At 35.7% G+C, this 23,520-nt stretch overlaps 1 protein-coding gene across 1 annotated transcript in view; it reads right to left on the reverse strand.

The window, feature by feature from the left end:
* Positions 1-9,800: 9,800 nt before the first annotated feature.
* The window catches only part of LOC111925519 (sodium channel protein type 5 subunit alpha-like), a 39,835-nt gene continuing 26,115 nt past the window's right edge, over positions 9,801-23,520 (reverse strand). The window contains exons 21-29 of the mRNA XM_086866258.1: positions 22,784-22,938; positions 20,337-20,510; positions 18,760-18,897; positions 18,355-18,609; positions 17,381-17,434; positions 16,327-16,468; positions 14,333-14,433; positions 13,280-13,544; positions 9,801-11,882 (exon numbers count right to left, since the gene is read on the reverse strand). Coding sequence (XP_086722384.1) covers positions 10,738-11,882; positions 13,280-13,544; positions 14,333-14,433; positions 16,327-16,468; positions 17,381-17,434; positions 18,355-18,609; positions 18,760-18,897; positions 20,337-20,510; positions 22,784-22,938 — 2,429 coding nt within the window. The 3' untranslated portion in view covers positions 9,801-10,737. The remainder of the gene's footprint in view (positions 11,883-13,279; positions 13,545-14,332; positions 14,434-16,326; positions 16,469-17,380; positions 17,435-18,354; positions 18,610-18,759; positions 18,898-20,336; positions 20,511-22,783; positions 22,939-23,520) is intronic.

Raw genomic sequence — 23,520 nt, forward strand, 5'->3', positions numbered from 1 at the left:
CTGACATAGTTTTGCACAGATAAGATAAAGAACCTTATGCTCACCTTATGCTTTTTTTTCCCTCACTAGGATGAGGTTTATATAATAAATTTCCCATTTTTTGTAGATGTATTGTTGATTTTATTTGGTTAATGAAATTATAGTATGAAAATTCACCTCGCAAATGCTGCCTGTCAGCTCAGGAGTTATGTTCACCTGTGCATATCGAAGCTTTTCCGTGTTTCAGGATTTTTTATAGCACAAGAGAAACTGAGACCTCCTGGCCAAGAGGGGAAATCCTCATAAATTGCTGTTTATGGGATGAGTATTAACATATGTGGGATTTGTGGGCCAATGTGAAACTGAGGGAATGATGTTGCAGAGAGCTTCCAGAGATTTATGAAGGCTGTTTACTGCACACAGACTGGAATAGCTTTTATCATATATTACATTACTACTTTGCTTTAAAAGAATAGCTGAAGTCATTTTGTGACCCACATAATAGTGAAGTCTTAAATGGCATAAATTGCTAATTGGCATTTTTGTCAAAATAAAAGACCTAGGATAAAGGAATTTCATTTACTTTTATCAGAGAATGAAACTATATTAAAAAAAAAAAATTATGATGATGTAAAATTCAGACTCTTTTGAATGGATAATTGTTATTACAGAGTAACAGGAAATTGCTTTCTCCGTAAATACATATTAAAATCATTGTTACATACAGTAATCTCCAGCGTGCTAAATGGTCTGATGCACATTTCCATCAGGAAAATTTGCTTATCACCTACTCAAATGGAAAAATATGGATTATTCTTCTCTCTCTCCTCAGTGGCCTATCAGAATAATACTATGAGAATTAGAGTAGTGAAGGAAATAAAATTGTCATATTAATATTCCTAATATTGCTTCATCAAGGAGCATTAGGTGTATATAGAAATTTCCCTCACTGTTCCAGACACTGGATATTTGCATGTTGAAATTATTATTTTTTTTTTGTATCCAATATATCTTTTATGAAGAAGCAAAACACAAAAATTTGATTATCTGAGGTAAACCAGAGGCAGCTTCAGGTACTTTTGGATATGCCCTGGAACTAAGGTCCAGGTGGGTCAGAATAAACCACAGCCTTCAGGAGAGGCAGATTTTAGGCACCTAAACACAGAGCACAGTGGATGAGCTATTTAATACATAATAAGATGATTGACTAAAGCATCTGCTTGGCAGAGTGTGGTTATTTAGAGACTGTATTATTTATCAGACAGGAAGAGCTGAAAAAAACCCGAGTGTCAGGCACTCTAGAAAATGAGATCTTTTACAACACAAAATAATTGTGAAGGAGGATCTGAACTGCACAAACCCCAACAGAGCACTCTGTTCCAGGTGATGTGCTGGGAACCACACACTTTATTCTTTCAACATTACCTGGAGCAGAGGAATGTCTCACTGCCTGCTCTTCTCAACAGTTTTCTGCAGGAATTTTCCCTTTTCCCTTAATAATCCTTGTTGGAGTCAGAGGCACAGAGAGTGTGCCCTTATCTCTGATACCTGGCTCTGACGTCCAAGAAAACACTGAATTTCATATCACACCCTGAAAACAACTGTTAAAGTTAAATAGAAAAGCTAAAAGTGTGTGTAGATTAGAATGTTTTCTTAAGTCACTGGGTTAAAAAGTTAAAGTTTGGAGCTTAAACTAGTTTAGAAAACAGAAGACAAGATGGAGTATTCCAGGTGTTGTCTCTTGTCCTTTTTTCTTCTTCATCCTCTTCTTCCAGAGGTTTTTGGGTAGTAATAAGTGATTGGATAGAGATGCTGCAGTGCAGCACACAGGTGTTGGGTCATTGGGTCACTAAGGAAAATAATTTACTTGGCATTTGTTAACTGGGTAAATAAACATATAAAAGACCTTGAAGAAGATCTTTGTTAGCCATTTTGCATCTTTCTATCTTAGTGCACGTAGCTCCTTGTACTCTGTAAATATGCAATATAGATAAAAGAACAATAAACAACCAAGTCCAAACAAGAGAAAACTGCCTCTCTCTCAGCAATCTCAGTCCAAGGGGGAAAAAGAACCCAACCACGAATGTCCTATCAAGACAATATTGATATCATAATTCTGCACCTATAACGTGTTTCTGTGAGTTTTTTTTCCAGCATCTGCACCTCTGGTTTTGTGGTTTCCTGTCCAGCGGGGACCTTGCTGGCTCTTGTAGTCTGTCATACAACAGAAGTGAGCATTATATCTATTTTAAAGTTCTTTTTTCCCCAATTTTTGTACATTTTCAGTCAGTCTTTAAACTTCTTTTGTAACAGGAGTGGGAAAAGAAGCCAAGTTCACGGCCGAGGCATCACTTCATTACCACAATTCTTTCCAATGCTGTGTCTCAAAACAGCTGCAGAGCCCCAGCCAGTCCTGCTGATTTGAGTTCAGCAGGTTCATTCCAGGTGGGATGTGTAAATCCTCCAAATGAGGGCCCAAACACCTGCTCTGCATGGTCTGCCATTAAATCTGGGAACAGCAGCATAAATGGTTTGGGAAGGGAAGAAGAGTTTTGTGTACAAGAAGCCACCTTAATGAAAGGATAACTCTCTGAGTATTTGCAAACTGTTGTGTCTTTTGAGCCATAAAGTTTAATTTATGGTAGTAAAAAATATTTAACTACCTTTTAAAATCTATGAGAAGGTTTCCTGTATTTTCTTTTCTTTTCTTGAAGTTACACTTATGTGGAAATTAAGACCTTTTAAATATCAGTGATCAAGAACTTTCTTTAAAGAACAGCAGGAAATGACTAATACAAATATACAGTGAAACCACCCAGTCACTTACACAAAGGAATCTTCCTCCAGCTCTTTAATGGACTAATGCATGCTGGATTGTAATGGGGCTAATTTTCTCAACACCTACTTAAGGAGAAGATGCTGGGGTGCCTGATTTTTCCCCTCTTGGGTCTGAAAAAGCAATATATTGCCTACATGAAAGCATCCCTGACACTTTGATAGATGCAGTGAGCAGCAGCCAATGCATAATTGGATGATGCTAAGAGAAGTGTCTGAAATTGCCTCTCAGAAGCCAGGCTTTAAAAGTCTATCATATTCAGCAAACAGAATGGGAAAAAAAAAATATGTCTAGGATTTGTTTCATCACTCATCTCACTCTCACCTTCTCAAGATAATACCTGGAGTTTTGAATCTGTGGCAACAGGAACACACAACTGGAAGGTGAAAAGGATTTTCTCCTGCTGTGAAATGTGTAATGTTCAAATCAACTGCCACAAGTGTTTTGGTGTCAAAATAATATAAAAGCAAGAGGAAGTATTTATCTGAAAAAAACATCAGTATCTCAGCTGTGTAAGTCATCCTCATTTTTCTTGCATGATGTGAGCCTCGCTGTCTTACAGAAGATAAAGTTCAAGGCTCCTGTTGACAATACCTGGTATAACACACTAGGGACACATAAGCCCATAAATGCCAATGGTGTTTTCTTCCCATAAAAATCAAAGGTTGTGTAGTTGGGGGCACACTTTAATGTTATGAACATTTTCATTCTTATATACTTACAAGAATACAAGCATTGGCTGGGTGCCAGACATGAAATACATTCAACAAAAGACTTGTAGAGGCTGGTTTAATTCTCATATCTTGTCCACCAGGTTTTCATCATGCAATTTCTTGCAACACATAATATATAAAAAATCAAGGTTGGAAAGGGAAAAACATGGAAAAAAGGTGAGAGGGAAAGGGAAAGGGAAAGGGAAAGGGAAAGGGAAAGGGAAAGGGAAAGGGAAAGGGAAAGGGAAAGGGAAAGGGAAAGGGAAAGGGAAAGGGAAAGGGAAAGGGAAAGGGAAAGGGAAAGGGAAAGGAATGTTTGTATTTATCCAGAAGCTTCATATAACATCCCACTCAGTTACTGAGCCTACTCACTTTTGATGAAAGTGGATTCAGTTTCTTTTTCTCTGGGTAAGAGTTTGACTTTTGACATAAAAGGATCTTTTCTTTGCAAAAAAATCAGTTCACAATACCAGAGCTGGTGCATGAGGGATTACTTTTTAAGGCAGCAAAATCTGGTGGTTTTCACACACACAAACACACACACACACACACACACACACACACACACATACACACTACCACACAAAAAAGGTCCATAGGAATCTTTAAAGGAATCTTGATACATTGTTGGTATATAAAAACTTTTCTTTTGTGAGATGTTGGGGCCATCAATAGTCTTTGGTTTAAAGTTAAAGCAAAAGCTAAAAGTATGGTCTTAATAGCTGGGTTTGATTACAGCCAAAAATCTCAAAATTATTGGGATCTATGGGAACATGCAAGCACTTTTCACTTTCAGCACTGAGCAACTTTAGGACTCACTTTATTCATTTTTTGGGGTACATGCACGTGGGGTACCCGATATACAATCATTTGATTCCTAAGTGTTTGAGAAGGGCAGATTTTAAAAGATTTTAAAAGATTCCTGGGGATATGCTTTGCTGCCTGGAGTCTGAGGCCAGTCAAAGCCTTCCTCTCTATGGAGCAAAAGACTTGAAAACTAAACTTTGAACTTAGCAGAACTGGCATGAGGAAAAGGCTACCAGCCTTATAAACCCAGAAAATTCCTCTATGCTCTTCCACACCATAGAAAGATGGAATTAGACAAATGCCTTGCAAGCAGGATGGAATAACATTTGGTTATGCAGAGAAGCAGGTTTGTTAAATCACCTTCAGAAAACCAGAAAGTGTTTTGTGAGAAAATGGCTATTACTCCTCAGCCATTTACAGTGATGCTCTGCTTCAATCCATGAGAGATGGGCACTGTGGAAGCAGTGGCCACAAAGCCAGGTTTGAAAATGTGCATTTTCCAGTGAGGAATGGCCCACTGGGCACTGAGCACTGGTGTGAGATGAGTGGGGCAGTGAGGTGGCACCTGGAAATTAAAGCCTCTGCCAACCCAGCCCATTGTTTTCCCTTTACTACAGCTGAGTGTGGCATTCAAATCCATTAGTTCACATCAACAAACCTGGAAATATGGAGACAAATTTCAATTTACTTCTTATATATTATTCATGGCTTGCTATGAAACATTATGAAGTTAATTTAATTGAGCTGCAATTAAAATACCCATTTCTGGTATTTTATTTACCTATCTGGTATAGGTAAACATGCAAAATTTAAAACCTTAAATGAAGATGGTTGTTGTCACTGTTTCTATAAGCACTGAGATGAGGAAATAGGTTTCTAAAATAATAATTTTTGCTTTTACTTTTTTTGTATTTTTCATTTTTTTGCATTTTACATTTTGCTTTTACATTATTTCACATCTTTAACAATAGAAAAGCTTTTCTCTAAATGTTTGCTCATTTGTATTCTTGACCCTGAATAATTTCAGAAGGAAGAACAGCCATGCCTGGTTCTCAGAGTCCAATAATCCAAGCAGATTCTTTCAGCTGTTCCAAGCATGGAGCATGAGCTGTTTAATGTCAAATTTATTTATTTCAATATATTTGATTTTACATGGGATTTTGATTTAGTGGAATGATACATAATAAATAGCAGAGTGAACCTTGCTAATGAACTTCATCACACTTTCACTTTCACATTGAACCTGCTTTTGCCAGTGATACTTTGAGCAACCTAAAACACTCATTTATGGCAAAATCACAAAAGTAATATAAGGTTACACTTAACAAAATACAGCAATATAAGATTTCAACCACCATACCTGTGTGAACTCCATTGCCCTCTTGGTGGATTAGAAAGTGCAACTTGCAGAGATTTTAACCCAATCTTGTACATTGATTCTCTCTTTCCTATCTGGATTTTTTGGGGGTCTGTATTATGGTTGTTAAGGGGTGAGCCCCCCATTTAGGAAAGCAAGGGACATTAACTACTACCCATGATGTTTGATGTTCTGGCAGCCGTAGCATCATCTGTCTTGTGCAGAGCTGGCAGACAAAACAATTTATAGGAGGAAGCTGAAGATAAGCTCAATGGACATAAGCACAAGTGTTTTATTGAAAGGGATGTCAGAGAGCCTGATAAATGAGTGATGGACATCATGTATGTTTAGGAAAGAGATGTCATTCTCTAAAGGTGCTGTGGTGGAATCCTCTTGCTTCTGTTTTTATTGAAGATTATTGTTATCTCACTGAAAGGGGGGAGAAATTTTCTGTACACTCTCTTCAGGATGGGGTGGGGGAAGAAACAGCTGGAAATATTTTGGTGAATTTCTGTGCACAGATGCTGGACAATCTGTCTTCTCATGCAAACACAGATTTCTGGCTGCACCAGTAGCAGCAGCAAAAAATCTGAGCGAAGAACACAAGGATGGCTTTTTATTTGCCTCACCTTATTACTTCAGCCACAATCACAAAAGAAAGATTATTGGAATAAGGGTATGAAACCTTTGCTGACAAATTCTGTAGAGACTGCTGAGACTGGTAGCATTACTAAAATACTACCTCTATTTCTACCCTCTTCATTTCAAGAAAGGTATGAATATATAAAAGAAAACTTAGAAAAGAGCTGTTCTTTCCAGTGACCACTTTAAATTGTCCCTGGGGACAAATTCTACCCAATGTTTGGGCAGCAAGGTACGGTGGCTGTTGTCTGAAACCTAACCTATGGATATGTAACTTTGGAATGCTCCTGCATAGACCAAACTTCCCTGGAAACTGGAGAGGAAACTCCAGTTGCTCTCAGTCTGCCCAGAACTTGAACAGCTCTGCATTAAGGTAATGACTATCATTAAAATCAGCTTGGCCTGTCTTACCTTAACTCCATGGAGCTACAAAGTAGAAAACTGCAACAGATTTGCCCAAACAGCTATAGTTTCCCGAGGAGTTGCCAAAACATCTCTATTGCTCTTTCAAAAGTCTCTGAAGATCAATAAAACCACTTACTAAGTTTATGCCTTTACATATTTTCCCTGGAACAGGCAGAGAAAAGAATCAAAAATTTTGCCACCACATTCAACTCTGGAACTGCTCAGTACATTCATCCAAATATTTTTAATGGATGAGAGTACTGAAGAAACTTGCAGACAGAAATCTGACATGATGTTGTAGAAGACACAGAGGACTCATAATTTAGTTTTCAGGGATAGGCAGGTGAGAAATCTCTTGTTAATTTGCCCTAGACTTGAGATTAGAAGTGCATGTCCAAAATAGTATCAATTGATAGACTCCCAGGACCTTGATTAAAGTGTCTGTTTAGCCATAATATTTAAGTTTGAAAAGCATGTGGCTGCTGTCAGGCTGGTTTTAGCTGGTGGTTACTAATGAAAGTATTTAAATACAGTTCCTGCATCTTTGAAACTTTTACCATAAATATTGAATAATTTGTTCACTCTAGCTCCAACACAACAGATCTCTTCTCCACCACTTGTAGCCATAACCTTGACCTCTGCCTAAAGCTGTTCAGGTTGTTTGGTGTGTTCTTCTTAGGGGAATATTCACTCTAAACATGAATTATAAAAGCATATTTTGTGATGTCTTCCTGCACCACCTAAATTGTGGGGATTTCTCATGTTGAGAGAGAATGCCTAGCTCACTGATGGCTTTGGACAGTGACACTGTAGACTTGTCAAGCACAATAACCCTTGGTAGGTTCAGGGCTAAGATGAAATGGTGAGATTCTCTTTCTGGTACTTTCATAGAATCACAAAAAAAAATTTGTGTAGAAGGGGACTTTAAAGATCATCCAGTTCCCACCTCCATGCCATGAGCAGGGAACCTTCCACTAGAGGTTATTTCTTTTCAAATAACTTATTTACACATGGGGTCTCTTTTGAGTCCTGAGGAAACAGTGGATAGTGCAAACATTGCAAGGTGAGCAGAACCTGAGGAACACCAGAAAGCAAAAGGACAATTTCCACAAGGCCTTTGGGGAACCTGCTCTGAAGGATACAGTGCTACTACAAAAGTAGGAAAAAGCTCTTATTTCCAAGGGGTCATTCTATTTCTACACAGGAACAGTGACACATGGAAAGTAAAAGAGAGATCTGCACCACCACTAAGGAGCAATGCTGGCTCTCTCTACTGCTTACTCTCAGAAATTCCCTGGGAGCTCTGCATTCACAATATTTCCTGGCTGGAGGCTTCCAATATTCCTTTGTTTCTGCTGTTCTTTTATTTAAGTATCAAACTTCTCAAACAGAAAGGAATATTCTTCCACTGTGTTCCAAGCACCCCTGAATTTCTAATGGAGTTCACATAAATTCAGGCAGTTTTACCTGGAGGAATTCACAGTTCCAGATAATCAGAACTGTCAAAAGCTCCCACCTGTTCACTGCTTTAACTCATCACCATTTACAGTCTTATCAAATTCTACATTGCTTCAGGAGCTAAACTGGCTTTTGGACAGGCAGGAAGAAGCTGCAACATCTGGATATCACCATTCTCCTTCCAACCCCACAACAGCCTGCTAAGGCAATTTTAATGCTTAAGCAAAACTAGAGAATCAGTCAGACTTTTAAATTAGCCCTATGGTGAATTCAGCTGGTTTTGTATGATGCTGAGGTGACATAATCACTAAGGATATGTACATGCCAGGTGTGATTTTGTACAAAATTTCTGCCCCTGCAATGGAAATAAAGTGCTCATCTTCAAAATGTTTCTATGTATAAACAGAGAACTTGGTGTTGCATTCAAACAAATATTTTTTAATTGCAAGGATCAGAGAGATTAATGTTTAAAATTCTCTTACATGGCTTTTCTAATCTTTCCTTCTTTTCCAATATCCCAGAACAAAGCAGTCTTACCTCTTCTATAAGAAACATTTCCTTTTATGGTGCTATAGAGAAATATTTGAACTACCCCTCTGGAAAGTCCAAGCACAGGAGAATAATTTTATTTTTTTCACAGCCATTAAGGTCTCTCAGACACCAGAAGAGTCAGCAAACAAGCACTTACTGAGACCTGTGGTTAACTTGAAAGCCCTGGACAGGGAAAAAGAGACTTGTGACACTTTTCTTCTGAACAATTTAGAATTAATTTAGTAGCTCTATGCTGAAGTGTGTGAGTTTCACCTGCTTCACTAAAGACTGGCCAAATCCTAAACCACAGTAAATGCTGCCATCTAATGGAACAAAAGCTGATGCTTCATTCCAGAGCCCATTCCAGCTCACACTGAATAAAATAATTTCCTGACCAGCATCTCTGTGCATGGAACTCAGGCTGGATGGGAGACAGACCCACCTGGTATCTCTGTGTTGCACTGCCCAGGGCTGCTGACCCCTGAGCTCTCCTGAGAGCTCTGCAGACCTTTTTGTATGAACAGAAACTGGCTCTGAAAGTAATCACAGGATCATTAAAGTTGGAAAAGACCCCCCCCCAAGATCATCAAGTCCACCCTTTGATTGAACACCTCCATGCCATTAAGCCACAGCACCAAGTGCCACATCACCTCATTTTTTAAACATTTCCAGGGACAAGGACTCCACCACTTCCCTGGGGGGGCTCTTCCAATATTTGACCAAAATAAATCCAGTTCAAACTGTACTGTATCTGAGCTCTTTAACTCTTCACTTGCCTGTGCCTTTATATGTCCTGAAAATAGCTTAATTTTGACTAAATCTGTCCTATTTTAATAGTTTTTAATAAGGTAAATGACAGTAAAAATTCATTACCTAATTGTTCTTGATATTCTTGTCCTGAAAATTCTAAATCTTTTCCAACTCCCTGTGAATAGAAAAATATTTTCAGTTTTCTTTTGTTAATAGGTAGCTACTTTGGGAAAATTATATTAGTGTTGTTCTATCCCTCAATAATAGATTATGTCTTGTAATAAATGAAATTGAAGATACTTATTAGAAAATAGACAAAAAATAGGGTAAGCATCTGAAGTCTTTATTGAAGAATCTAAAGCAGTCATATTCCAAACTGCAAAAAAAAAAATCAGTAAAATATTATTACACATCATTCATACTTCTTTTTTTCAGAATCAAAGAAATAAATGCTTTCTCTAACTTAAATGAATGTTATCTCACAAGATACACCATTAACTTCTTTTCAGATTACTAAGTAGTGCTTTCTAGGGATAATGATGGAATTTTATGTACAATTATTCTTTCTTGGAAACAATATCTTTCGCACAACATTCTTTGATTTTGATTGTGATTACAGCAATTTTCATACACTGAATTATACAAAGGACAAATTATGTACAAGTTTCAGGTACAGGCAACTGAGGATGATCTTTTAAATCCCTTTAGGTGTTTGTGTAAAGACACCTCAAAAATTCTTAGGCATAAACAAATCCATTCAAAGGTATTAGGAGGAGAATGGTCCCAAAAACATCAAAATTAGAGGCTGATTATACTCAAGTGCCTTGAGTGAGCTCTTTTACAGAAGTGCAGTAATTACTTAATTTTGCTACAATAAATCCTATATGGAAAAATTGGTTCTTCATAAAGACACATACCTTATTCTATATCCTTGTGTGGTTATAAATAAGTGCTCACAACTGATCTTTGACTTCTTCTGTAGACACATGAACTAATATAAAAATGACAACTTAAAAAATTAACTCACCAACTCCAGTAGCTGAGGAAAAAATTCCATGGTTTGATTTTCCCCTAACATTTACAATATAATTGTTCAAATTTTCATTGCTTTAAGAAGCATTTGCAAATCTGAACAATTAGAATACATGAAGGCTGTTGTTATTATTCTAAATTTAGTGTATTTGTGGGATCAAAATATGGTCTCCATCTGAAAATAAGTGACATTGGTTTAATTGGAAATGCTGCAGCTGAGGGCAAGCTCATGTGTCAAGCTGATTGCTGTCTGTCTCAGCAAAGCCATCATAATATAAAGGGAGAGATATGGAAGAAGCAGGACGTAATTTATCTTTCTTCCTACCATGATTTTCATCAAGCAGTGATTCAAGAATACTTTGCTTGTCCTGTATTTCTCGTTCAAAGACAGCATTGTTATGTTTACAATGGTATAAGGATAAATTTTCAAGAGAACGTTGTCTCAAATACTTCCTGAAGGCCCTTTGAATAACAACAGCTGACACTTCCTCTTGTTTTCTTTTAAGGGTAGAGGAAATTGGGCTGTAACAACTTTTAGATTGATTGGCAGCTGCAATCTTTTCTTCCATGTTTAATTCAAGATCCTCCAAATCTCCAGATTCTCCCAAGACCCTTTTAGTGAAAGCCAGCAAGATATCCAAGTAGTGGATCTTATCTCCACTAACTATAGGGATGTCCATGGATATGAGCTGGATTTTGTTAGGCTTTGGGATGCGCAAGGGCTCTTCCAGTGCATCTGCAAAGTCTGAAAGAGCAGAATAATCTATGAACTGCGTTGCCAGAGGGTCAAACTTTCCCCACGTCTCATAAAACATATCAAAGTCATCCTCACAAAGAGGATCTGTGCTTTCCTCAGTGGCAACACTGAAGTTCTCTAAAATGACAGCTATGTACATATTTACAACAATGAGAAATGATATAATGACATAGCTTACAAAATAGAAAATACCAAAGCCCTTACTTATGCAATTATTTTTCTCTGTCTCTGTTTCATTTAACTGGGGAGCACATGCTCCAGATCCTTTTAGCACAGGGGCCAGAAGACTATCCCAGCCAGCTGATGTGGTAATTTGGAAGAGGCAGAGAATGCTACCACAAAATGTTTGGAAGTTGAAAATGTCATCAATCCCACCATCCCAGTGGAGACAGGCAAAGTTGGCCATGCCCACGATGGCATAAATGAACATTATCAGGAAAAGCAAAAGGCCGATGTTGACCAGTGCAGGAAGAGACATCAGCAATGCAAAAAGAAGAGTTTGAATTCTTCTGGCTCCGTGAATTACTCTCAGAACTCGGGCAATTCGTGCCAAACGAAGAGTTCTCAAAACCGAAGGGGAGAAGAAAGATTGAAATGCTTCAGAAACTCCAAGACCTTTGAAAGGAAGAAGAAAAAAAAAAATGTTGCCAGGTCAAGTTAGTCAAATTTATGTCTGTTTTGTTATATTCTGTGCTTTAGGTGTTAGAAGTAACACTGATCATATTACTCTGCTCTCAATATAACCATCATCAATTCTGAAACTGCTTAGATAAAAGCTTAGGTAAAAAAAGAAAAATTGTAATATCTTTCAATATTAAAGAGGCATCATGATTTCTGCAAAGTTTGGAAGCGGTATTCTTCCAAGTTTCTCTAATTTGGGGAGTGAATTTATTCATTCATTGCTCAAGTACCTAAAAAATCCTTTTAAATCCTTTCAGGTCCTGTGCTGGGACTGTCTCTGAGCCACTGTCTGAGTGCTGCTTCTTCTGCAGGCCTAAGCCTAAATGTGAGATTTTGACTAATGCTTATCACTCAAATGAGATCAAAGAAGAACAAGAAGAAAAAAAAGGAAAATTGTCTTTCAGTGTTCATGTCCCATAACACCTCATTCCATGGCCCTACTATCACAGCAATGACACAGCAGCAATGCAAATGATTGCAAACAGAAGAGTTAAGAAGTCATAATTTTTCTGGCTTGTACAGGATGGCAAAAGGCTACCATGCTAGAATGGTAGAAGCAAGAAGCAGAGAACTCAGAGCAGCTTTTCTTTCCCATCCTTTATTATATAATATGACCTGAGTAGGAAGAACAGAGAAAATACAAGAAACTAGAGCTGTATACAACCCTTTGCAGAGTAAATGATCAGCATCTAGTCTTATTTAAAGAAACAAAAAATACAAGATTTTTCAATAATTTTTTCAGTCACAAATAGTTGTCCAGATTTCGAATTTTCCAAAGCTTTCCAAATCTGCAATTGAGCTCTGCTTTCTTAAGAGGAAATCCTGGAAAATTAAATTAATCCCCATTTTTGATGCAATATTTTACAATGTATTCTACAATTGTACATTATAATGTGCAAGTGACACAAACTTTATGCCTTTAAACTTTATGATGCAATACATTACTGCAGTATTTTTAACCTGAATTTTCTTTTACTGTGAAAACAACAGCAAATGTGACAACATGTAAATTGAAAGTATGAAATGTTAGACAACAGTTTAAGTACAATAACTTAAAAAATATGTTACTGAATTAAATTAATATTCTGTTAATTCCTCAATAAAAATAATACTTAAAAAAATTTGAAGACTCCATTTCCCATTTAGTACTCTGCAAAAATATAAGGGAAAACAAAAATACATCCTTTTAGAAGGGGTCACTTAGCAGACAGTTTGAAAAAAATACAACAGGTCTGGAATTTGTTTATCAAACACATGTAGGTGGTTATTTCAAACTGGAATTTGGCTTAATATTGGTAAGACAATTACCTGACCTAATGATTGATACTTACTCACTATTGAAAGGACCACAACACTGAAATCAAACACGTTCCAGCCGCTTCCAAAGTAGTAGTGCCTTAAGGCCAGTATTTTTATGACACACTCTGCAGTGAATACAGCCACAAAAAAATAGTTGATTTTATTAAGAACATCCTTGGTGTCTTTGTGGTTGGTTTCTGCCATCATAACAATCACATTTAGAAAGATGAAAGTCATAATGATGATGTCGAATATTTTGTGAGATACAATGTCAAACAGCAATCCTAGGAATGCATTCTGTGGAGAGAATGAGAACTGCTTAATGCCATTGCTGAGACCCAGCCTGCATTAAAATATTAATCACTAATTTGTGCTTATGAAAGGAATCTAAGATAACATAAATGAACAGAAAGCTACTAGATGCATTTTCATGTGATTTCTTTAGACCCTCAAAGAAAACTCACCTTACTTTCAGTGTTTTCAGGCACCAGGCAAGCACATTGGCTTAGAAAAAAAATATGTGGCAGGAAAACATCCAGAGTACATTGTGATTGCTCTTTTAATAGAAATACTTATTGAAGCAGATATTTTAGGATAACCAATTCTAATTAAAATGTCTTAACAAGGAAAACTCTGAGTAGCTACTGTGCAAAGCCAGGCCTGGAATTAAATTTAAGAAATTGCAAGAAATAAAGCATAAGATTATTTAAAAGCAAATAACAGCCACGGGGCATGTACTGCTCTCTATTCATTCTCATCTGCAATAATCCAATCTAGCTGCAGAAGCAACATCATGCAACTTAAATAACCAAGATCATGTTAAGAATATCAAATACTTAATATGAACTGATTTAAGAAAATTGTACATTTGAGCAGGTGATAAATAGGTTGTAAATTTTCTTAATTAATACCATCGAAGATGACTGTGTTAGATTGAATTTTTAAACAAAAGACAGTAAAATCTAAATACTATATTGACAGAGGAAGGTGAGGGACTCTAATGCAAAGTTTTTTTCCCAATGCCTGGCTACTGAGTTTAAATATCATATTTATATGATGTCATGTTCTTCTTAAGGTGGTCTCACCGATGGTCTTGGGATGGGTTTTTGGGGTTTCTTGGATCCAAGTTTTTTTAGGGCATTATGGTACTTTTTCTGTTCCTCAGTCAAAAATAGATCTTTTCCACCTAAGTAAAGAGGAAGAAGATTGTTGTTCAGATGAAGTCAAATAAATATCAACAAATGTATGTTAAAGACAGTAAGTTACAGTTGCCACAAGTTGGACCTAAGAGAGCACAGAGACCAAATGCATCTTCACAATTTCTCCTATTCTCCTTGATCCTTCATCTGATCTGATTTGACCATGAAGGTCAAGTCCAGGCAGTGATCCCAAGTCAGTTCCCTCAAGTGTGAGAGCCTTTCTGGAGTTTGGCAAATCTATTTCCTATTTTCAAAATTACATAAGATTCATCAAGAAGTAGAATATTTTATAATTTTGGGAAAAGTAGAAGCAGAAGTGCATTGCTGGACAAGGAAGTAAATAGAGGATGGTGAAGAAGCATTTTGGGATCAAATTCTACAGGGGGTTCCTGGCAATGAATTTCTGATTACCATCCACACCACCTGTATTATTGAGCAATCACTTGTAACCCAGTGATCCAAAATCACTCATCATAAAAGCATTGAGTGATCAGCATTTTGTACAACAAACACATAACAATGTTCAGCAGGCATCTGCAATTGGAATCACTCCAGCAAAACCTCTAAAAATTCTGCTTAACTGCACTACATGGAATCTAAGTGAAGAGCCCAAAGAAGCAGATAATAAATGAAAGACAAAAATTAAAAATAAAAAAAAGTCGGTAAGAGCATGTACTAAGAAAAGAAAAAAAAAGTGTTATATCCACATAAAGTTCTAGCAAATGTTCAAGCATATAAACTACTTAACCATTTTATCTATCAGGATTATTGTAACTGGGACTTTGTTATAAAAGGATATTCTTACAGTGAAGCTGGACTGCTGTTCCTCAATCCCTACACATCCTTCCCTGCCAAATTCAGAGAACAGAAGAATTTATTGTGGGCATTATTTCTATCTATCTTTCTCTACCAAAAGCAGTAATGCTTTATACTTTTTTAATTTATTTATTTATAAATCAGCCTATGGAAATAATAAATGGTTCCAGTAGAGATTCCATCTTCCAAATGTGGACCTTGAAATTGTAAACCTCCTGTTGGATTCTGCTTTTCTGGTACTTTTTCAATGAGCAAGATGCTTACTTGCTATAAGACTTCCAAGTGGAGTAATTGGTACAATTTCCCTCAATATTCTGGATACTTTAAGCCATTAAATGAGTCAGGACAGAACTCAATTGATAAATAAGATGGGCACAAGGAAGGTGAAGTATTCCATGAAGGGATGACTGTTGCTTTCTTGGCTGCATTTTCCATTCTAAGATTTTGTCTTCCATTTCTTACTGAATAACAAGAACAGAGAATGTCACAACTATGAGGAGGAAGTGGAAGCAGTCATTGCTTCATGGGCTTTAAGCAGCCTTTAAATTTCTACACAGCCTCCTCCTGGGGCTTGGATCCTAATGCAGAAATCTTTTAAAACCTCACTAAATTAATCTGTAGGTTTATTTTCAAGGTTCTTTACCAAGAAAAAGAGGTTACTTGTTCTATGACTGATTACCCTGCTTACATCTGTGAAGTGTTTACTCTCAGCAAAAAGGGTTATTCTGTTCCCCAAACCACATGTTCAAAGCAGAAGAAAAGAATTCCACTCTCCTGTAGCAAAATCTAAGTAACTTTTCTGACTTCTCATTTCTAAAGCTACTCACTCCTTCCTCCTCATCCTCTACTTAGAACAAATTCAGGACTTAGCAGGAAAATAGAATTTAAAGGTTAAAGCCTTGAGGAAGAGGGAATTCCTGTTTTAAAACTTGGCTTGAAACATTATTACTTTAAATTTATCTAGTCAAATACTTATTTCAAAATGTTAGACCTCTAGATGTCAAACCAGCATTCACTTAATCAAATTTGGATTACAGGAGACCATGCATTAGCTCATGCAGTACTTATCTTTTTCCTTTGCTGGTTAAAATTGCTGATAACCACTCCAATGAAAAGGTTCAGCATGAAGAAAGATCCAAAAATAATGAAAACCACAAAGAATGCATACATGCTTAAGCGTGCTTCAAATTCTGGCTGTTGATCGATCTGTTAAAAAAACAACAAACAAACAGAAAAATAATATTGGTAAAAATGAGATAATCTCAGATTTATCATTTCCAATTTATTATAGCAGATAACAGATCTTTTTGTTGTCATGAGGGATAAATTATTTCTACACATTTAAAACTTTATCTAGATGTACAAGTAGAACAAGTGTCTAGCTCTATCTTGTTACTGTGTGTAAAGATAATGAAAAACAAGGCCAAATCCTGCTCTAGTAAATTTTTTAGTAATAAATAAACAGTTCCAATCAGAAGGGATCCTGTGAGAGCTCTGATTAGAAAAACAGCTCAGATTAAACCTAATGAGGAATTCCATCCTTTGGGATGTCATCCCAGGCAAGAAGCAATTTAAACCAGCCATACAAGGAGCAATATTGTTATTTAGCATCTATTTACTTACCATCAAGAGTACAGTGATGGAATGAGCAAGAAAAAATGCAAAGTCAACTAAATCTAGAAAATTTAAAACACAGTGTGCTAGTAAGAGGGAGAAGCAGGACATTCAAATGGGGAAGAAATAGTGAGGATATCAAATGTAGGGATGAAAACCTTCTCAAATAACTGATAAAACTACAGGCTTTTCCAGTTCTACTGCACATATTTAAGAAAATTTGCTTCAGAGGCACAGTCATATTCTGTTACAAAATTAGACTTGCAAAAAATTTTATATTTGTTTGCCCTCTTTTAGTGTGGTATCACTCTACTGTCACCTGTTTCTTTTATAAGTTTCAGATATTTGGTAACCCAAGGATTATTGTTTCACTGTGTAGTGGGATGCATTCATCCACTTTTATTTTTGATCTGATGTTGCAAAAAAACTTGAAAAATTAATTGTATGGATAGAAAAGGGAAGAAGGAAAGGGAAAAGAACTAGAATTTCATTTTAGTGACGTACCTCACGTGAATCCACTGCTGCATACATAATATCCATCCAACCTTTAAAAGTTGCCTGGAAGAAAATGCATTGTTTATTACCACTAGAAAAAAAAAAACAATAGCTATTGCTAATATAAATGTGTTAGTAGTTGTGAAAAAAAATTAGAAATGTGCTGTAAGAAATATGCATCAATTCTAAAAAATGCTTGGAAGTATGATTCACTGGAATTTAATACAGAGAAAAAAAAATCTCATGGAAAGAAAACAAAAGCAATTCATGATTCATGTCAAATGTGCTTTAATGCTAACACTTGCTCAATTGAAATTTTTGTAAAGACAAAAGAACACTGAAAGTTTCAGCTTAACTAGCAAATATAGCTTGAAAGGATAAAAACAATTTCTAACAAGACAGCAGATGGTTCCATCCTGCAATTTTTATCAATCATAGGACACTTTGGAGGATCCAGAGCAAAGAACTTCATCTAGAAAAGATACAGGGATAACAGAAACTTTTAAAACAATGCCTTTATCTCCTTTGTTGTGGTATTAAGTAGCTCAGTGAATTAGCCTTCCAACACCTCAGGACTTTTACAATAAAAGAAAACATAGAATTCTAAATAAATTGGTCCACAAGTTTTCTTTGTTGCCCACTTGAACCAGAGAAAACAAGAATAACTTTAAATACAGTAATGGGCAGACTATTTCAGCCTTAGTTTGTTATTCAAAATTTTTTAAAAATTGAAATTTAAAACAAAATTCAAAAGCTGTGAAACAGAGTTCTTGATTTTAATACAAGGCTGTACATGCCTGTGTTCTTTAGGAGAAACTGAGCAGCTCATAGATAAGGAAAATATTCATGGAATAAATAAGTAAAAAATGGAGTAAAAAATACCCTTCAGTGAGATAAACAGAAGCATAATGGTCTCCCTTGGTTGGGCTGCTCAACCCATTCCTTGAGGAAAACAAAAATGAGCATGTTTCTATAAAACTTACCACTTGGAGAAGTGCCAAATATCCATTTCCAACATTGTCAAAATTTACAGCATTATTTGTCCATGTCCCATTGTGGAAAAAACAATCACTTTTGTTATTAATGGAAACATTATTTTCTTTTTTGAATGTGCATTTCCAAAATCTGCTTCCAAGCCATTTTACTCCTAGAACATTAAAGAGGAGCCAAAAGACAACACAGACGAGCAGAACGTTGAAGATTGAGGGGATGGCTCCAAAGAGTGCATTCACAACAACCTGAATGAAATGAATGATAAGTATTAATTATTTGCATTCCATAGATCACTTTTCCCAGAAAGCCACTTATTTTTTCTACTTCTGTATCTTGAAATTGTATTGAAATCTTGTATTGAAAATTCTCATCCATATGAAAACTAATATCATTACCTTTATGCCTTCAAATCTTGACAAAGCTCGTAAAGGCCTCAGTGCTCTAAAAGTTCTGAGAGATTTCAGGCTGGTCCCAGAGGAACAAGGTGAGGAATCTTCAGAAACAGAATTTCGTCCCCAGGAAACAAAGGACAGCTGTGTTCATTGAATTGGAACTGGGATCATTAAATGGCATACAATTTTTTTTTTTAATTCAAATTAGTAGACAATTCTAAATTGAAAGTTACAATATCTCACCACTAAGTCAAATTAAGAAAATACACATTCAAAGTGATGACAATATAATTTTACTTCAGTCTTTTCTAACATATGAGAAAAAAAATTAATTCATTCTAATTGTTTTTTTAAAAAGCAGTTCATATAATTTTGTTTAATGCTGATATAACAATCAAATTGGCATCCATGATACTTCCACACACTACCAGACCAGAAAAGTTTATTCAAATAAAATACTTCCATTTTTTGCATAGTTATTCTCAAAATTGTACACAGGAATTTGTTATTAGAACTGAGGATGTGGAAACATTTTTTTTTTTTAATATATCTTGTTCATTTTAGCTATTTCTAAGAGAGAAATTAATATATTAAAAATCATTTCAATAATTAGGTTTTTTCACTGTTCATGATTTGTCTCTTCCTTCCTATTTGAATTTGTTGCCTCATTGCTCAGCCATTGGATATTTCCATGCTTATCCTCTGTTTTGGACTGCTATTTCCATTGGAAAACTGCAACTCCTCAAGTATTCTTTACAAATAGCCATAATATTAGATCTTTCTGTTGAAATTTCCTAATACTTCACTATTAAGTGTTCCTAACTTTCAGTGCTGACTATCCTTAGACTATCAAAAGCTACTGTGATGTTACAAGTCAGCAGTTGAGATGTCCTTCCTTTAAAATACTTAACTTCAGAACAATCCCAGTGTCATGCTGACAACTAAAATGTTTCATTTTTATATAGCAAGATTATAGTATTTAACATTTTCTACATTCAGAGCAAATATAAGTGTACTGAACACTGCACTTATCTCAGTCTTGGTGATTCCAGCATTTCTCTTTAAGGCTGTGCAAAGAAAAAGATACCTCTCTAATTCCCTGGTAAATGATTTTTCCAACCATGCTTTTCAACTGTCTTTGCCATCTAAATTTCTTCTCCTTCAAGGAAGGAACTCTTTCTCTTTTTTTCTTTTTCTAAATGCCAAAGCCACAGATTTGGTTTGGGTTGGAAGGAGCCTTTAAGATCATCTAGTCCAGAACTGCCAGTAGCTTCACAGTTTCTACTGTCTTAATTTATTTTAATTTTATTTCTCATCACTAATTGAACTCTCTAAAATTGTAAAGGTTTTTAGAGCCATCATGGTCCTCAATGACTGTGATACCTAATAAAATTTTCTTCTTGATTATTGCTGACAATTTTCATTTAAATTCCTAAAGCCAGTTTTGGATAGAATGTTTTTCAGCTTTTGGAAACTATCTTTAACACCTGTATTAATTCATAATCAGAATTTACAGGTAGTTCTTTAGATAGAAAACATCAAAAAATTAAAATGTATGACAAGCTGAGTATAATACTTACACACACAATGATGAAGTCAAGCAAACACCAAGAATTTGTGAAATAACTGTGCAAACCAAAAGCTGCCCATTTCAGAAGCATCTCCATAAAAAAGGTGTAGGTAAATATCTTATCAGCATAATCTAGGATAATTTTCACTTTTTCCCTCTTCTGTAGGTGAATATCTTCAAATGCCTGGAATTTCAGAATTCAGTTTTAAAACAGGTCAATAGTTTTATGAAATATTATTTTTGAATTGCATAAGAATACACAGTTTGGCTTACTATAACCATTTAATATTCAATTATGGACAACCACCACTTATTTTTATACTTAAAAGTCAAAAACTAAATTTTAAAGTACAATCTCATTTTCACATTGATTCGAAAATCTCATGCTTTCAGGTTTTTATGTTCAACCCTTCAAAAAATGTCTGACAGGGGTCAATTGTGGCTAAAAATTTTGTCTTCCCCAGGTAGCTGATAATTTTGAAGGGGTCAGTCTAAAATTCTTCATAAAAAGCCTGAATTTAATACATTAACCAGTGTCTGTCAGACTCTGACCTTCCAAATGAGTAATTTTGAGTCACCCTGCAGAGTTGCAACACAGACATGGAAAAATGTGACAAGCACCTCATCAGGAACTGCCCATTCCTGAAGTTGCACATTTTTTCACCTAAACCTTGACATTGAGGTCTTAGGAAAATGTTTCACAGATTGATGTTGTTCACATCAGTGTTTGTTCATGTTTATAGTATTTGTTGCCTTGCTAATTTATTTTTTTAATATTGCCCATCTATTCCAAATTCCTATTAACACCTTGCATTATTTCCTTACTGAGCCTTTGGCAATGTATTTTTCCTTTCATCCGCTTCTCTTTGCTTTTCTGAGCATTCTTTTCATGATCACTGTCTCATTTAATTTCACTACAATGATGGTCTGGTGCTCATTCATACTCATTCAGAAATTTTCGTATCAGTAAATTTTATAAACAAGCCAAAAATGGGCAAGTCTTTTTTAGCAAGAGGACAAGTGTGTCTTAGAAATGGGAAAGTTCACACTGCAAAATATCTTTGATGACAAGAAATTGTTATTGTTTTATTATTTTACACCTGGGTACCAATTAACTTTTTGTTCAACAGGACATTAAAAATAACTCAGTTTCCTTCCTCACTTCAGTTTGGTTCCCCATGAAAAGAGAGGAGCTCTCTCTGGAATCCCAGGGATTCCCTGTTGGGAAGGTAGAATTAGAAAGAAATTATAAATATGATTTTGTAGCCAGAAAGGCTAAGGAAGAAATACAAATGATAGCACGGTTTGAATAATTCAAAGAAACCAACCGGGCTGGTATGCCAGAACACATTCTTTCCTGCAATAAAACCAAGCTGAGACCCCTCATCCCAGCCTTATAAGGAAAGGTCTGAAGGACCCTGAGATAACTAAAAATATGCAAAAATAGCGATTTCTATAGGTTGTACACAAATGTTACTATATTAGTATACTTAGAAAGATTGGTTAGTTAAGGAATAGAATATTCAAAGGTATAGGTTATATAAGTAGTGGTATAGAAGAGCTCGATCTCTTTTTTTTGCTCTTTGCTCTCTCTTTTTGCTCTTTTTTTTGCTCTCTTTTTGCGCTCTCTTTTTTTTCTCTTGCTTGCTCTTTTTCCGTCTCTTGCTCTCTCTATATCTCTCTACCCCACGCCCTGAAATAAACTTCTAACACTTAACTCGATTATAGAGGTCTTTGCCGTGTCTCTGACCGTCCCCAGAAAGCGTCTCCTACATTCCCCTTGAAGCTTTTGTCAGGAAAATTTTAAAGCAGACTGTTTAAATCTATGGTTCAGGGAATAACCCAAATGTAATTTACACAGAACTGACTTTAGCTGGAAATTCTGACATCTACTACATAGATCACCTTCAGACTATTTGGTTATGTTCCTTCTGCATTATATAATATTTTATTTAACAAGTTGCTTTCAGTAGACAATGAATAGACTTTCAAATAAAATAATTATTGCCTTATTCTTCAGTAGAAATGGATATGATCAGAGTAGCAAGGAAACATTACCTCACCAATTTACAGCCACCTTCACTTTTAGCTTCTGATCATAATATTTGGATGATTTACAATCTATATTTTTACTGAGTAGTTAGTTTGCTTTACAAATTTAGAAGTGCTATTATTTTTTTCAAGCTCTCCTAAATAATTTCAGACTCTGGTTTAGCCTTGTAATTAACATGAAAGTAAAGAACTATGCTCAGTGAAAACCTATGATGCTATATATTTAAATCCATCTATTTAAATATCTTATCCTAGTGGAGGAAAGCATTATAACTTCTAAGTGTTTCATTTATTGCACTCTTGTCTCCCTGGGGAAAGGAATGTCATAGTAGAAGAAATTAATTCAATACTATTCCTTTACTGACAACAATTAATTCAAAAGTAGAGAAATTAAATTAAATTTACCAGTGCTGCGCTGCTCAATACAATCATAAAAATCATAAAATATTCAAACCCACTATGGTTAACAATTCTGTAGCAAGTTTTTCTAAAGTTCCACCAAGTTCTGCCTGGAAACTTTGTGATATCCACTGCACAACGAGGGAAACACTCAATACAACCTGAAAAGAGAGAGAATGTATTGGTTCAATGGAAAATGATGAGATATGGATTTAAAAAGTATAAAGCATTTTACATATTATAGGAAGAATGTGCTCTTTTATCTATGAGGTGATGCTGTTGATGAAATGATATGAAGTTAAAGAAAAGACAAAATTTCTATGCCAAAATAATCTCCTTTAATAAAACAACACATACATGGAATAACAGACATCTTTTTGTGTCCTTCTGCAGAAAGGCTTGTGGGCACAGAAGAAGCCTTTACTTCTATCTAAAAATGTTTCTATTTTCTGCATTTTTTTTCCTTTTTTTTTTAATTTTGAAAAGAGATATGACCTTACTAGCAGGTCAGTAAATTATTATTTTTACTGATTATTTCACTTTATTGCACTGCAGGGACATTACATCTGAACTCTGTTCACTTCCCTGTGCCAGAAACATTCTTCATTAATCTGCAAAGGCAGCAGGATGGGACCATGAAAGTCAACAGAGTCTAAGGAGAAGTTCAGGTGATCAAAGGCAGATATCCAGGCTGGGATGAGCAGGTGAACAGTTCCTGATAATCTGGACATGCTCCAAATGGA

Source organism: Cyanistes caeruleus, chromosome 1 (assembly GCF_971803275.1).
Source record: "Cyanistes caeruleus chromosome 1, bCyaCae1.hap1.1, whole genome shotgun sequence".
Lineage (NCBI taxonomy): Eukaryota > Metazoa > Chordata > Aves > Passeriformes > Paridae > Cyanistes > Cyanistes caeruleus.